An 18,204-nucleotide genomic window follows, 5' to 3' on the forward strand; every position below is an offset into this window, starting at 1 on the left:
TTCACAATTACTTTTCTGGTACTGGGACATACAAAGTATTAAAATAAAATAAGGTTTTCATTTCACAAGAAATCATGACTGCATTTATTACACGTCTTTGTTGTCAAGGAAATATAAAAGTTAATGTAATTTAAAGACTGTGTGATCCTCCTAAAAGAACTGTTACTTTCAAGTTTTAATTCATTGGATAAAGACCATTGAATTGTTCTGGACTTTTTTTTAAATGAAATATAAAAGGTAGAAGTTTATTGTATAGATCCTAATCCTAACAACGTGGTAGTATAGAAGAATTAATGTTACAACATGGCAGCAGGCCAATGTTACCTGAATGCAACAGGAAAGTGTTAGAACTGCTAAAAACACCATTTTCACTTTTCTTTGGAATTTCAAGATCTCTTACCCGCTCCCCCACCCCCTTAGGCTACTTGTTTGCCTAGTTTAGACACCTGTTGAGTTCTCTGAACCCTGTGCCATTCAAAAGCTGAGTAAAACGGTAAAAACTGAGTAAAGACTGTTCCCAGATCCAAAAACTTAGTTGCAGAAACAATTTTAGTAACTAAAAGTGAATAGTTACAGTTAATTTCTAACACTACTCTTCAACTGCAGATACACTGAAACTGTACAAAAGCACATTTCTTTCTCACCTGCATTTAACATGCTGGAAATCAGATTTTTGTCAAAAATTTTGTCAAGACCAGAAAAGTATTTCAAAGCATCTCAAGCAGGAGGGGCACAGCATTCAGGCATAAGTAAGGAAAGTTCAGACTTCCAGTTGCAAGCAATTGGAAATACTGGATTTTGTTCACAGAGGACACATTGATATTAAACACCTCCATGGTAGTTTTTAGTAAGAAATTTCATAGATATTTCAGCACAGTGTTCCATAAAGGAGGTGAGATAAAGATAAGGAAACACAGGACCAGTTGCTCTTATTGCCAGTAAACAACCAAGCAAAACCAATACCTGACACACCAGATGTGGAAGAAAATACCCTCATATGTTCATGACACATGACACTAGAAACAGGAAAATCTGTGAGGAAATTTTTCTTAGGTCAACAAAAAAGCAATGCAAGAAGATAAACCTTAAAAAGAAGGCAAAAAATAAAGAGCAAGGAAAACAAAGAAAGTATGAGCAAGTAAAGCAGAGACAGGCAGTGGATGCCTGCCCAGCATATACACACATGATGAAAGCCCGGTTTGTTTTATACTCATTCAAAACTTCAACAAATAAGATCTCTATCAAATGTAAAATATTTCATTTCAAAAGCTGCCATGACTTAACGTTTCAACCCTCAGCCAGGATAGAGCTTGAGGCCTATTGCTATACTATGCCCTGCAGATGGAAACTTCTCCTTAGAGTGTACATGGCCATCCTGAACCTCAGGTTCAATGTCAAAATTGTGTTTTGTGAGTAAAGCATACTCAGGCATATAACATGCTTAGGCATGTAACCTAATGAGAATGGCAATCTCATATTTATGATATTTGAGAGAGCAGAGAAACATACCTTGAATTGTAACCAATTATAAACATGGAAATTTTGTAATAATAAAGTGACATAGAAATAAGTCATCTACAGAGATTAACAATGGAGTTTGAACATAAAATGAGAATCAAAAATAGAGGACACCAAAGAAACGCAATGGCAAAAAGTCATGGAGAAAACACACAGGTAACAACAGGTACTAAGATAGTAGCAGATATTTGTCAGCACTAGCACTGAACAAAAACAATCACGACCGGAGACAAAATTAAATATGAAGTTAATACCAATTATAGTAAAGGGGAAGAAAACCCTGATTTGGGGCTTGCACATAAATTCACATCCTGATAAAAACCAGCAATGTGCCCCGTTTTTCCTCTGATGAAACCCAGGTATCTCAGTATCAGAGAGAGAGAAACAGATTAAGGCAAACAAAAAGACAAAGCACATTAATTTTAATGGGCAAAAGATGAAGATGAAAAAAGCCCTCACAATATTCCCAACTATATTGGAAAGTAATTATCAGAAGTTTTCAACAGTAAAAATTGAATTGCGTAACGTGATCCAAGTTATAAAGAGAAGTATTCATATGAAAATGAGTAGCAAAGCTTTAAAAGTTACTAAGATTAAAAAAAATCTAACATTAGCTAAGCTGAGATATTAAAGTAGCCTAGACAACACACTTTAATTCATAGATATGTCCATTCTTGTCTAAGAAAAACCTAAAAAAAAACAGCAAACCACACCTTGAAATTTCAAGTACAAGCCCCAGACCAGAAACAGAGGCTTAAAACTTATGGCACAATGCATGCCACAACTAAAAGTCAACTGAATTAGCTATCGTTTCTAAATTATTCATTAACTAGCCAATAAGAAGAAACAAATAAAACTTTACATAACCAGATTTTGAAAAGAAAGTGAGACTGAGTTTAAGTATCTTTCCTTTTTGATACAATTTAAAGTTACTGCTACTAGAATATATTGAAGGATAATGAGATCATGCTGGATACCTCACACAACAGGTATCTGAATTCAGAAACCAGAGGCCCCTTCTACTCTCATTTAAGACACTCATAGTAATACAGACATTGATGTTGCATTATCCCTGTTCAATTTCAGTTCAGAGATGTCACATTTCATTTTAAAAAAATCTGCTTTGTTTTTGCATTTTCCTTAAAGTTCTCTGATGATTGTGAAATGGACTGTAGAACTTGCGCGATCATCGTCTGCTCTATTCTGTCTGACAGACAGACATTTCTGAGACTGCCGCAGACCATATTCTTATAATTTCAACTTTTCTTGCCAGTGGAAGTTGGCCAGGTGGTTGCACAAACACAAACAGCATTTCAGTTGGTGAAGTAGGAACCATGCGTGTTGGCAGTTCTTTGCCCCACATCTGTTCTGGACGCAGTGGAAACACTGCAAAGTACTTGTGAATACCCAACGGACACATTTAACTTTCTTTCAAAGAACAGAAAGGAAAGGGAAACAAACCTCTATAATTCTCTCTGCAGTATTACAGCTCTTCTTGTCTTTTCTTAGATAACAGAAAACAGTTGTTACACAGAGACCAAATAATATAATGAATTCTTATCCTTAACAAACAGTGACTTGCACTCATGCCAAATCAGGTAAGTAAAGGCTGAAAAGCAACATCAAATTTATATTCCATGAAAAGACTGAAGCGCTACATATAATATCTTTGCACAACAAAGGCTTTAGATGGGGGCAGGTGGGGAGAAGCACATTAAAACAGTGCACAGGCTGTTACTCCATATGTGTTTGCAGGACTATAATAAATGTTTTTAATCTATGAAACATCTGGGACAAAAATCCAATTTGTACTTTTTCTTTTTTTTTAATAAGACGATAGTTTTCAAGTGTAGAGAATAGCTTCTACAATATAAAACTGCACAGAACTAACAGCACAGGTCTCTCCTTTAGTTTTTTTTCTAGGAGTATAAAATATGCAGAATCCTACCAGGCCATATTGCCATGGGCTGTGTTGTCAAGGTGACAGAGTAGCTCCAGGGTTTGAGTGTTGCTTGATGAATCATCAGGGGATTCATGACTGCCTGATTCCAATTCCTTCGGCATCCTCCAAACAGCAGCACATGTCATGACTTTACTGTCTGAAGCTAAGCAACAGAGAATAATGTCAACAGAGCATTGTATGGGAAACATATTTTAGATACAGTGCATCAACATTTACACAAATCTGTAAGCAGTGCACATCTGCTGTTTAAAAAAATTAAAAATATTAAAGTAAGCTGAATCAAAGAACACAGAATATGGATACCGACAGACCTCAAGTTAGTAGTCCAGTTGCTGCAAAACTCATAATTAGCATTCATTCAACCCAGTTCTCCCTGTTTTGAAGGCAAAAGTCAGTGCCCATGAAAATAATTATGTTTAAGGTAAATTTTCAAAGCTTCATTTCCCATGTTGATGCCATTGAGAATAATGCACAAAGTGCATTGCTTGAGCCCTTAACAATAAGAGTTGAGATACTTAACATTTTCCTTTCTGGGGCTATGTTCAGTTGAACCTACAGCATTATATTGTACCCTTTGTTACCAATAACTGTTTACCACCAAACTTCAGTTTTCCACCCAAATATATTCCCATATCTCCAGTGAACAAAAACAGCTTCCAAAAGACAAACCAAACTTACATGCATATATCCAATTATTGCAATATATGAGGAACAAGCTGACTATAGATTGAAGGGAAAAAATACCATATGGTTTATAAAATACCATAAGGTAATGCCCATCACCCCTCAAAAAAGGGATTTCTAGCAGCACAGAATGGGAAGAGATGAGAGCAGTACTGCATATGTTCGTATCGTTACAGGCTGTGGCCCAGGCTTCCCAGAACAAGGACAGGTCAGTTATCTACTGCAGCAGGAACAAAGAAACCAGCTACAGGGATGTTAGGTGAACGGCAGGTTTCACTACCTGCTGGAAGATGCTAAATGCAAAGTCCAGAGGATAAGCAAGGGGTGAAATGTTTTGTGTTGCAAAGTCTTTTCACATGCCTCTCTCTCACTGTTGTCTTCAAGTACATCTGGCTGATCTTAGTCGACTGTCTGATTAAAGACCCATGAGCAGACGTGACCAGCTCAGATCAGCAGAGAGGAAAACAGGAACAACTGCAGTGAGGGCGTTTGTTTTCAAAAGGGCGGATGGTAAATATGAAAGAGGCCTTCTCAGACTCAGTGCCTTTTAACAGAAAAGAAGTTTCTCCCTTACAGAGATGACCAATCTGAATATTATACACACAAAACAGGCATTCAAGCAATAGACAATACGAAAAAAAGCAACTTCCATTTCTGAAAAAAGTAAATGGGGTAAGAGAAGGACTTTAAGGCATGGAATTCAGAATACATGAACACTATGTATTTGATAGAATGCACTAAATATGAAATATATGTACAATTTTGGTAACTTATACAGTAAACTGGAATTTCTATACACATTGAATACAGTATCAAGAGATTATATATCTAAAGATGATGGATAATCCCATATTTATTAGCACATAATTGAACTTTTAATAATTCCTAAATAGCCATTTCCAAACCATTTGAGGCAAATCCTTCACTTTAAATCAATGTGCCACTGAACGAAGAAGGAGCAACACATCACTACCTTTCTTTAGCAAAGGGCAAGTAAATGCACAGTGTGCATTCTACACGACACAGATACTCAGACACTTGCCTAGATACTCAAATACATGACAATGTTAACATTTTAAAGAACACTGCAAAGAAGTTTCTGGTGTATTATAATTAGTGAAAGGTCTGTACCATGCACTTAAAGTTTTAGCTTTTCTACTATCACCAAGATCTATTCAGAGAACCACAAAAGCAATTGTGGAAAATGAACTACACATTTCTCAAACTATCTTTGCAGTCAGAACAGCACCATGAGTCTTAAGACACCCTTCCTTACAAGGTCATTTTAACTACTCAAAAAATGAAAAAAAAATCTAAAACACTTAAACGAGCAGTGATCTGAAGACCGATTGAAGCTGAAGTAAATATATTGAAATCTTTCAGAAACTTGATGTAACCCAGGCTCCTATAACACTTTCACGCTTGGAAAATTTGTCAAAGGCCACCAATTGTGAATGTGTGCAACAATTCTATGAAGATTTTGTATTTGTTTTCAGATTGTAACTATGGATGCCTCTAAGGAAGAAGATGGAAGTATACTTGGATATTCCAGGCAGAATAGATTTGTTTTTACTACCCAAGTAAATCTATCAGATTTCCACATCTTACAGACCTACGTAAGCCATTTCTTGGAGCCCAGCATATCCAATATCTGGAAAGCTGCTCCAACTATATGATGTATATCAGATGCCATTTGCTCTTCCAAAATGCATGAGAAGCTTCTCTTTCTGAAAAGTAACTTGAGCAAGCTATATTTCTGTATTAACGGCTGTGATTTTGTAGGACTTCAGGCAGTCTTTTTTCTTTTTATTAGGTTGGGCCACAATTTCACATACAAAACTCTGTACCATCCTACGCCTGTTTCACTTCCGTGGGGCTTGTGGTGGAGGACAACAATTCTGCGTGTCAGAAAGGAACACTAAAAACCAGTTTGCAAAAAAGTCCTCAACATGCAGCACACTCTGCTTGCAGATGGATTTCGAGATGCACATGGAAAAACAACAGGCCACTTTCCAGCTATTGAATGATCAACTATTATAAACAACAGCATGTATATCACAGATCTTCAGCTTGTATTTTTACAGTTTGGACAAATTTTGGAATTAGATACATGGCTGAAACCTGTAGAGTGTAGACTTAATTGAGAGTACTTTTAGTTTCTCTTTTCACTTTTTATGTACTCATCTATAGTTCTGACACTATTAATTCCCAGATGCGTTAAACCAAAATGGAATCACAACTGCCTCTCACAGAAGTAATTTTAGATACAGCTGGTCTTAACCAAGACTTAATTTTCCTTTTTATAAAGAACTTTTAAAAATATATAGCATTATTCTCCCCATAGGCAAGCAAACTTTAGGTCTCAGTAAAAGTATCATTCCATTATGACACATGACATGGACTTTTTGTGGGCCGTGATTCCTTTTAATCAAATAACCATTGGTAACAAACCTTTATGAACCCATAGAGACAAGATAACTTTCACTGCATAGAAATCCAAGTCCACAATAAGCTTCTCATGGCTGTATGAGAAGCTTGCTAGGAGTACACAGTGTTTCTGCAATTACCCAGACAGCTGTAACTTCCCAAGCACTCATATTAAAATTTGCAAACAACATTACTAAGTAATTTCACTACTGCTTCTACTGTTCCACTGCTTACACTGAATACCTAAGGGCAAGCAGAAACCCCAGATTTTCCCTTATTTTACTATTGTCGCTTCATCCCAGTGCACATGCACACTGATAATGACAAGGTTGTTATCTATAACCTCTCGCATTATTTCTCTAAAAATGTTAAGAGACCAACATGAATGTATGTAATATTGAAATGACAATACCAGTTACTCTGTCAAAGAAAGAGCAGCAAGCAAAACACACAATAACTAGGTCATATCTCTATGCCTTCCTTAAAGCTATTCACATATTTGGAGACCACTTTTCCTTACCTCATATTTAAACCTGAATTTTTATTTCTTTATGGCACAGCACCGATGCAGAAAAGAATAGATAAGGTTAAGCTAGCTCCTGTTGCAGTCTTATCACTGAGTGTATGAAGAAATACATTTGTGGGTTTAACTAAGCACTAAATAACTATTAAGTTACACCTTCATAAAATATAAGTAAAAGGTTCACAGAAGGGAGTCCTGCTGTATTCCTAAAGCATTGTTCACAAGAAGTGACCCAGGACTAAGACAATGAACTGTTACATCTGTGTCACCTTTGTTCCTCATCACTCAAGAAAAACTCATCTAAACCATCATGCACCTTGAGCACACCTTTTAGTAGGTACAGTTAAAGCCAGAGTTAGACATGCTTTAACAATTGCAACAACTCCCTATTAAGCACTGTTCCCCCAGCTTCATTAACACGATCTCCTGGGCAGAGGACACCATACTCACAGACCTGCCAGAGTGACTCTACACAGTTTTTTCTACTTGGTTCTGTTGAAATGATCCCAGCTCAAGAACAAGCAAACAAGAAGTCAAGGAATAAGCAAATATCCCACATTTTGACAGCACTGAGTTGGAAAGCATCTATATAGACAGTTATGCTGGCAGCTCTGAGGGTGCAGTAACTGCAGGAAACAAACTTTGGGGAGTTCAGCCAAAGCCTAAGAGAGCTACACAGCACAGGGCCTTCTTTAGATGCCTACTTTACAAGTCAAGCAAGTGAGAAAACTCTCTGCATGCAGAGTGTGCAATTTGCGAAGGGTCACAACTTGGTCAAATCAATACCAATTTTCACTACAGCACTCCAAAGGACTTCTCAATGAGGGCTATTTCCATGACAATTTTCAGCTTCCCACAACCAGCTTTTTCAACACAGAAAAAGGGTAGAAGTTGTAGACAGGTGAAGCATCCTGTTTATCAACCTCCAAAAAAAAATGCTCCCCTGGGAGAGCTGCTCCAGCTTAATCAGCTTGGAGCAAGAAATAAGTCTCCCCCAAAAATAAAAAAAATATAGGTAACCTTAAATATAAGTACTTATTACTCCTTTAGAGAACTGTAGTACATAAACAGACAAATTCACTGAAGCACTGCCAGCTGGAATGCCGTAGCAAGCAGACATTCCTCTACATCTCCACAGTCATTTTGGGACTAGACACAAAAAGAAAAACGTGAATATAAGTACACAGACTGATGATTCCAGATGCAATACTTTTGCTCATGATACTAAAAGTCATTCCTGTTCTTATGAAAAATTACATCTTGTTATAAATTTTCAGATTTTTAAGCAAGAAAGAATTGTCTAAGCACTTTAAACAGCCCTTGATTTCATTTCATTAATTTCTACAGACTCACATAGTGAAAGAATTGAGCTCTGTCAGGTCTCCAGATTTAGAGAGAATAACCTAAAAGTTTATAAAAATTCTGAATGACTTTTAAAGACTTATTCACAAAATTATATACCCTGGAAAACCACAAATCATTCTTTTCATGGAAAGCTACAAACATTCTGTCCAGGCTAGTGCTGAATCAACAATGTGGAAAGATGTAAAATGATTACACAGTGATTGCAGTTTGGGACTAAATTAGTTCAGAAATGAGGCCAAGTGTAACTCATGCTGGATTTTAGCAAATTTTCAGATTGGTGCCATTATAAAAAATTGTTTACAGAGACTTCTTGAAAAGTACAGTTTATTCCTTTTAATAAATTGCAAGTTTAACAAGGACATGACTTGTAATCCCAGTAAATATACTGAGAAACCAAATGATAGCTGGCTAACTGACACAATAAATCAGAATAGATGCCGAAGGAATAAATGTAGTCTACAGTCACTGAAGATAGTACGCAGTCTGAAACAGACCTCTTCGTTTTTGTATTAGTGAGAACAAAAAGCCATACTTGTTATGTTGGAGCTCTAAGATTTTTCAGTTGAAAGCAATCCAGTAATTTCATTGTTTTTCCAAACTTAATTCCTTTACTGAAACTCTCCTTCCACAAATAGATTTTTTGGAAGGAAGCTACAGAGAAACTACTCAGAGTTTTGCTTGATGGTCTGGGTTTCAAAAAAAAAGAAAACGCATTATTTTGGAGACAGTCAAATATTACTAAAACGAAGATGACACTGAAGAACAAAACACATGGAATATGAATAAAATAAATTATCATCAGAAGTATAGATGGTGATCAATACCCTGCAGTTTCAGCAGAGAAGAGGTTTGAGTACATGCAAAAAATGACTAATTCCCTTACTCATTCAGGTGTGTATTAAGAACTTGATAAACGTCACTATGTACTATCACTTAACCATGTCCTGCTTGCCTCCAGTTCACCCACTGCAGTTACTCTTCCAGAACTGAAGCTAGTATCTTTCACAGGCAATAGAAGCATTAAAAAAAAAGAAAGAAACATATTTCAACAGGAGTGATTAAAAATGTCAATGTTTACCATTTGATAACAAAGTTTAAAATGTGATTTTAAGAAGTTAAAGCCCCCTACAACTTCTAAGCAAAGTGATGCCTGTAGGCATTGCCATTACATAAAGGGTAAAGCGTAAAAATAGTTATATGAACATACAAGAAGTACCACCACCACACCACCCCCCAATCCCACACAAGTAGATCTTGATCCCAATTATATAGGAACACATCAGTCAACACTGCAGCTCACAGCTGTTCAATTATCTACCTTTCATTCTTCTGGCACCACTTGCTGAATAAAACCTACTATGCCACTGAAGTATGCTCTGACATGCAGAACAACTGCAGTCCTAGTTTGTCAGAGGCCAGTCACCCAAAGCAGACCAGGTCCAGCTCTGCTCAGCCCTCCCCAGTTATGTCATTGTACAAAGCACTTGAGTCTCTGTTCAATTATTCTTTACGGTCTTTCTTTTCTTACCTAAATATATGTGATAAATCACCCTGGATTAATGTATTCTTTTGGAAGAAAGAAAAAAAAAGATGGTAATTGATAGTCTCCTACTCTCTTTTTAAATCATTCTGAAGCACATTTTGTATGTACATTAGTAATTAAGTATTTTTAATTGATTTCTTAGAATCAATAACGATACATAGACAGTAGCATCTACAGGAACAATGTTTACATTTTACTTTCTGCTGTCATTCTGCCTCATTCCCCCGTGTTTAACCTTGAAACCCAAATGACAATGCTTCCTACATCACTGCCTGCAGACATTCACACTGAAGCTGGAGGAGCCGAAGTATCAGTGCCTGACAGGGTTTGCTCTTTGATCAGCTCAGGTGGTGCAAAGCCAGCTGGCTGCAGTTATTCTGTTGCCCAGGGAACAACAACTGAAGTGTACGCTTCCTAAATCTGCACAGGAGGCTCTTCTGCAGCACTGCCACAGCAGCTCTTGCTGTGCAAGGCTGAAGTGGCTAAGCCGCTATAGCTACAGCCCAGCTGGTGCCCATTAATGCTCTCAGTAGGACAGGAACAAGCACTGAGTATTCAGAAGCCTCCCTCTTACCATTGACAGAGTTATCGCTTTTCCTTATTAATGAATGTAAACATCCTTCTCCTGTTTTAATAAAATGAAGAAATCAAAACCAAAATTATTTTAAGTACATATCTTTTAAAGAATAACTTCAAAGCCCTTTTAATCAAGTCGTAAAAAGATAAACCATATTCCATTTATTCCACAACACATCTTTTATAGGTAAAATAATACGGTGGGGGAAATAACACCATTCTTTTTCTGAGCTCAGAATTTCATCTTTAGTGCTACAAGCCTGCGTAGTCTTTCATTGTACGTTTTTTTCAGAAACGCTTGCAGTGAGGTATATGTAAGAATATTAAATTGGAGGTAGCCTAAATTTTCTTCCCATTTATTTTTCTAGCTACCAAAAAAGAGCTTTTGATTGTGAAAAATATAAACATAGAAACACAGCAGAAACATGATATACCAGTCCACTCTGTATCCTAATAGAAGTATGTTTGCAAGTCAAGCTAGAAGCAGAAATAATTAGTAGAAACACAATAACATGCTCCAGACATACATTGATACAGAAGACATCTTCCATGCCTACCTGTTGTCTCATGACTCTAACATGCGGAAAACATTGCACAAACAGCAGCTTTACTGCTAGCATACAGACCACAGATGATCATAAGTTCACATTTATGGCACACAAATACAACATGGGTGAGACTTGGGTGCTAGACAGCAGGCTCTCATTCTGCATTGTGCTAACAGATGTATAAGGAGGTTTTGAAACCCTCACAGGCTGGACAGCAACAGAGATAATGTTCTGAAAGTGTGCAAAGGAGTGGGTACGACACAAAGAGACAGGTAAACCAATCATGTTATATGAAAGCAGGAGACAGAACCTGCAGCAAGCAGGCAGTCAGCAGGGTGAAAAATTGGAAAAGGCACAAATTGCACTTTTTTATACTCTGAGGTTTCTTACCCTATCCAGAGGTGATTTGAAATGATGTTTCAGCACATATCTTTTCATTGGGATGTGCTTTCCGGAGACAGATATTTAAGGGAGCTCAACATTTACTGACTGCATTTCTGGAATTCTGCCATAGGAGGACAGCTCGAGTGAAGAACTATAACCCTCACTACACTGAGGAGCTGAACTCTGCTCTTCAGGCTAAAATTTGGCTACAGCACTGTAAAAGCTGCTTAGCAGCACAGACAGATATGCTTACTTTCTGACACTTCAGAGGAACTGATCTCCTAAGACACAATAGTGACTTAGGGCACTTTTGATACACCAGGTATCCATCCATCTCTAGGTATTTTAACACAGTAGAAAAGAATGGAGAAATTAGCACTAACTACTTGCTTTTGTTTGTTGGTGGTAGCCTTCCCACTCGTTACCATCAGCACACCGGAGCTGCAGCAGCCATACCCAAAGCAAGGTATCAGCTGGCCACACAAAAAGCATTGGGAAATTTAACCATGGGCTGAGGAGAGCTGCACAATACACCAATAAAAGCCAATGAACCCTATATACGTGTTGGCTTCCATCATCACTAAGGCTAGCGAAGCTGAATGCTATTATCAACATTGTCCTTTTTTTGTGTGTGTAAAAGTACCAAAGAGAAAGCAGGAGTCTCGTGGAGGCACTCACTTCCATCACCACAAAAGCCACAGCAGCTGTCAGTTAAGTGGGACTAGATGATAGCAATGCATTAACGCTCCCACTTGATGGTTCGTGAGATATTAAAACACTATACTCCTTAACAATTTAATGACAACTGAGAACCACTTATCCCCTCATTGAATTAGGCTATCACCAGACAGTTGCACATTCAATGTTCTATTTAAATAAGCTTTAGCATTTCTATTTCATCGCATATGAGTTCCAAAGACAAATAATAACGGCTTGACACTTTGTGAAAATCTGGATGTAATTCCACTTGTCCTGTTTGAAGCAATTTGAGCAGTTTGTGTTCAAATTTGCAGGACTAACCTCTAATATCTCAATTTGGAAAGATAGGTTTATCACCCCTTATGGCAGACTTGCCATTTCCACTTCTTTCTTTACCTCAATAGAGACCCAGAAGTGTGGACACTCTCAATACACACACAGTTTCACCCAGCAATGACTTGTGATTGAGATCTTTTCCCTTTAAGCCTTCCTGATCTGCCCTTCCTAAAGAGCCTGTGTTCTTCCATGTATCTGTGACCCCAGTGAGATGGCACATTTGCCATAAACATAAGGCATGTTTGGTCAGTACTCCCAAAGAAAACATCCTGCCTCTGAGCTGAAAATTTGACTGTAGGATGGCTTTTATAGACTTGTTTCTAACTTGCTATATTTTTTGTGGCTTTTCTTTGCAGATTATAAGCTCCTTCAGGAAGAGCTGTATGACTCTCCACTCTAGTTTGATTAAAAAATTTTGGTGCAATCTCTCTCCTATGAGCGCTTCTGAGTTGTAAACAATTGAGAACTAAATGGTTGTTAGCAGCCTGCTGCATTATGTATTGCTCAAATGCCCCAGGTTGAGAAAGCTCCTGGCTAGCATAGGACAGTATTTATTCTTCTTCCTTCTCTGGACTTCATGGATGTACTAGTTGTTGGTATCTTGAGGCATCAGGAAATGGAATTCAAATTAAAAGAAAATAGTAATTTATGTTTCTTGTATTAGGAAAACCTAAGACAGTCCTCCTGAAACAAACCCAGCTCTCTCAGCCTCACTGATGATCGGTTTGCTGGACAAGTTAGATCTTTCTAAACTGACTAGTCCTAAGCAGAACCAGGATATCATCCTTCTAGTGACCAACAGCTATTCTTTGATATAGACTCACCCTTGGAAGCATTTCATTGGAACATAGATTTCTCTAGCCAACGCCAACCTTTGAGGTCTCTGCCACGCACCATACAAAACACTCAAACAGACTCCATTGCATGCACAATGCAGACAACAGCTGAATGTACACCCATGTAACAAATGGAAAAAGTGACAACATATTAGTTATAACAGATGGCAATTTCAGTGCATCATCATGCTTACGTTCACATCTTAGCAGGTATCATAGCAAAGCACAGAGTCAGACAGAAGGAATTTGAAGAATGAAATACAGTATCACCTAGGTTGGAAGAGACCTCCAAGATCATCCAGTCCAACCTCTGACCTAACACAAGTCCTCCACTAAAGCATATCCCTAAGCTCTACATCTAAGTGTCTTTTCAAGACCTCCTGTCTTTTCAAAACCTCCAGGGATGGTGACTCAACCACTTCCCTAGGCAGCCTATTCCAGTGACTAACAACCCTTTCGGTAAAAGTTCTTCCTAATATCCAACCTAAACCTCCCCTGGCGCAACTTTAGCCCATTCCCCCCCCCACCCAAAAAAAAAAAAAGTAGAAAAGTAGCACTCACACAACCCCGGAGAATCAGCAAGAGCTGTTTATTGCAGTGACACCTTGCAGGCAAGCCTGCAGGATGTCCGTGGTGTTTGGTGGCTCCAAACCTAATGTTTGCGATGGAGCCTGAGCAACAAGTAGGGGGCTCGCTGGGCACTCCTGCGATGCTGTTGGTGCTCTCGGATGGCAGAGCACAAAGACATGCCGCAGTAGCCCCAGGCCTGTTCTGGCAGAGGTGAATCCACTTCCATCCGTTCTTCGACATATGGTGGATCCAGCTCCATTGCCTCCATGGTGCTGGGCAGAAGGCTAAGCCAGTCCTTGCCCGGAACTGCCCAAACAGGATGCCTTCCATCTGGGACGCTCTCGGGCCAGGGTGCCGTATGAGGGGGTTGTCCATTTCCATGTCTCAGTCCCACGTCTCAGTCCCATGCCACTGTTGGCTTGATTTTCAGACATGGGTCAGACGGTGCTGTCTGGTTTAGAGATATTACTGGGTCCTGCACTGTGCTCCAGACTATGGGTATGCCTCTGCTCCCCACAGCTGTCTGATGCTCCTGCCTTTGCCCCACATCACCGTTGCTCCTATGGTAAGGCCCAGGCCCCGTGTCACTAGGTGTTTGAGGGGGCAGCCTGTTCCCTGCATCGTTGCGGTGCCAATGGTACTGCCTGTGCCTGTCTGTGGGCCGGGTGCCAGAGGTCCCTTGGGCACTGGTGTCTCTCGTGCCACCAGTGCTATCCCTCCTCCCATGACACATCTCCTGCTCAGGTGCATTCCATCTTTGTGCTTCAGACTGCATGGCTGTCCTTGCACACCAAGGAGGCCTGCTGCTCACCTTGCTCTCCTAGTCTCCTTCCTGCAGCACAAGCTGGCAGTCAGAGGGCCTAGATGCTCAGCAAATGGTGGGCCAGCCGCAGTGGTCCTGTTTTATAGGGCCCACAGCAAACGCAGGGCCGAGGTGGTCCCTGTGACCTCAGCAAGCCTCTGTGATGGAATGGTCCACGCTTGGCCAAAGGCTGCTGTGTTGGGAGTGGCCTGGAAGATGCCCTCACACGGACAAGGAGAAGGATTGTGGGGCTGAGGGCCCCTTTACTGGGGCTAGCTCCCCTGGGACATTTGGCTTGCCAGAGAGAAAGGCTGCCCCTCGGCCACAGGGACTGCCCTGCACCTCCCATCCTGTGCCCTGCATTTATTTTTAACACTTTAAGTAATTTCATTATATTCTTTATGGAAAATAAGAGAAACAAGGTGCATCTTTGGCCCTAGAGTCGTTGTCTCTATAGACAAATCTGCCATACACTGATGCCTGAGCTGGTATCTGTAATGGTTCTAGGTACAGTTCTATGTACATTTACTTCTCCATGTTTTCAAAATCAACCCAGACTTCAGAATCAGACTCTCATTTTTCCTCCACCATCAACTTTACCAGGGGATATACTATCCCTATAGAGCCTCCAGCTCACACACTGATCTACAAAAACTTCCATTCCCTGAATATATATACACTCCATATATACTTGCCCTTTTGCTAATAACTTATATGCTATTACATTTTCTTCCTTGTTATTGCCTTAAAAACACATGCCAAAACTTTCCTTTTTGCTGCCCTAAGTTTACTGCTTCTCATTATTTGTTGGCTTATGTCTAGGCCAAAATGGTATCAACAGATTGAGCTAAAGTACTCACTTAACAAAATTACCTCCCACATTCACATTTCCTTTATGCCACACATACTAATTTCAGGAAATACAATGTAGAACCTATGTGAAATAGTTCACTGATATGTAGTTTAAAATAACAAATTTCAAGTTCAGCTTTGAATCTGTATCTTCATTGTTGGCTTCAGATCATTGCTAAAGAACAAGTTCCTAAAGGTTCAGCTCACAGGTTGTTCATGAACAATTTATATTCACTCACACAGGAGTGAAATGCAGCATAATCTGACATTAAGCTTTAGCGAAGTCAGCTGAAGCTTCTGCTACAGCTTGGTTGGAACTGGATGATCAGCTTCCTCTCACCTCTTGTGTGGTGGAAACTGATGATCAAGCCAGAGAGCACCAAGGACTGAATCCTGGCTTCTCTTTACCTTTAAGGATCTTCTCATACCTTTGAGGTGAACCCATCACATGCATAAAAAGCCATGGTGAGGGGAGAGCAGAAGTTGTTTTTCTAAGAACATGAAGTAATAGGCAACATTGATTAGGCATTATGAATAAATGATAGGATAGGGCAAAGCAGGGAAAGCTTTGAAAGTTTTATTGAAACTGGAGAAGAGAAGGTCTCAGGGGGACCTAACAGTAGCCTTTCAGAACCTATGATGAGATATTTCAAGAGGACAGACCATGACTCTTAACTGTGGTGGGAGAATAAGAAGAACCACTAGGTGCAAGTCACTGGATACAAGCCAACAGTTTTTTCACCATTAAGAGCCAAGCAATGGAGCATGTTGCCCAAGAGCTTGTATAATCTCCATTCTGGAAGGCTTTCAAGAACAAGCGATGTAAAGACCTAAAAAAAAAAACTGGTTTGACCTCAGTGCTGTGACTCTTACTCTTACATCCCTTACAACTTGAATTACCCTATGATTCTTAAAAAGTGGAAGAGTGCAATTGGTCTACCAGACAGCACATGCGATAGACAAAATTAAGCTGAGCTGCAGAAGAGTCTTCACAATGTCAGAAAAGGCACTGCAGCATTTCTTAAGTTCTATGCCTAATGGTTAAAAACACTGATGCTCATTTGATGCCCCCATGAAATACAATCAGTTTTCTTAAATACTAGCATTGCAAGCTACCACCTAAAAACTAGACAAAAACTACAGTCACAAGTTTTCACACAAGCACAGTAGAAAGCAGAATGCAGAAACAACTTTTATTTTAAAGGATATAATGAAATTCATGAATCAATGTGATTTAGTGTTATCAGGTAGATACATCCAAACCTAGATTGGCTACATTACACATTAAAAAAATATAAGCCTACTGACCAAATAGTTAAGATATGGTTAGGAGCTGAATTGTGATATTGATTAGGTCAGCAGGAAGAGGAAAAAATAGATCTTCAGTGTTCTCTTAAGAGTCTATCAAGCAAGTGATAGACTCCTTCAGCTTCCCTAGCCTATTAATAATGATGTGGTATGAGGAAGTAAAAGCAGACTACATTTCTCGTGGTAGAAATACAACAATAAAAGTGAATGTGAAAAAAGTGAAGTCACAAAACCTCTTAATGTTTACCTGGTGGATCTTGCACAGAATGCTTGGTTTCGCTTACATGTTTCAGCGATAACTGCTAACTCCATACACAGAGAAGAACAAGTTTTTAGATTTCACTTATTGACAAGCTAGTTGGACAAAGAATGCTTAGACATACTACAAGACAATATATGTATCCACCAAATGGTACTTACTGCAGCAACGTGCTGGCTGGAGGTAGACAAAGAACATTTTTTTTCCAGTTTACTGTGCTGGATCAGTTCAATATTTGAACACTGGGCAAACAAGACTACTTACAGATCAGATAAGGAAAGCAGTTTTTCTTGCTCTGTTCTCAAAAAAAAAAGAGAAGAGAACAGAATAAAACCTTCCAGTGCTGAAGGACAGAGCAACCTGATAACTCAATGGATTCTCCCTCATTGAGGGTTCTAATTCAGCAGCATTTTATCTTTCTGTATTTTAGAGCATTCTTTTCAATACCGTGACCATCCTGTAATACATCAATTTCAGTCATTTTCTCTCCTCGCTCTTCTTTCTGACATTAGCTCTATTTTGCCTCATAGCACAAACATTACAATTATCCCAGTAACAGTTGTCAAATAAAGATGAAATGCTAAATCAATGAAAAACAAGCATCCGTGCTTCTAGCTAACTATTTTTTACATAAGCTCCTCAGTTCTTACCCTTTTCCCTAAATACTTGCTCCTACCCACTGGCTGAGACACCATACTGAGCTAGACCCCTACAGCAGTATTGTGATCATAACACATCATTGACAATACAGCTTTGTTACATGTCCTTTGGAATGGACTCAACATTTATCTATGCACAGAGGCCTTCAACTTGAAGAGCAACTAACATGAAACAACTTCTCAAGCCCATAGGCTTCAGAAGAGAAACTATTTCCATAGTTGTTTTCCATCACGTGCATCAGATAGCCAACTATTTCCCTCAAAACCTTATTGGAGGGTACTTAGATGGTAGCACTACTAGTTAGACATAACTATAATTCCTAGAAAAGTACCAAGTACGGTCTACAAAGAA

The 18,204-nt window shown here is 39.0% G+C and overlaps 1 protein-coding gene across 2 annotated transcripts in view; it reads right to left on the minus strand.

Annotated features, from left to right (window-relative positions):
• EIPR1 (EARP complex and GARP complex interacting protein 1) overlaps positions 1-18,204 on the minus strand; it is an 82,421-nt gene that overhangs the window by 34,793 nt on the left and 29,424 nt on the right. For both annotated transcript variants that reach the window (XM_035320986.1, XM_035320987.1), the window contains exon 4: positions 3,467-3,623. In XM_035320986.1, the coding sequence (XP_035176877.1) occupies positions 3,467-3,623 (157 nt within the window). The remainder of the gene's footprint in view (positions 1-3,466; positions 3,624-18,204) is intronic.

The sequence above is a fragment of the Oxyura jamaicensis genome, chromosome 3, assembly GCF_011077185.1.
Source record: "Oxyura jamaicensis isolate SHBP4307 breed ruddy duck chromosome 3, BPBGC_Ojam_1.0, whole genome shotgun sequence".
NCBI classification, from domain to species: Eukaryota; Metazoa; Chordata; class Aves; order Anseriformes; family Anatidae; genus Oxyura; species Oxyura jamaicensis.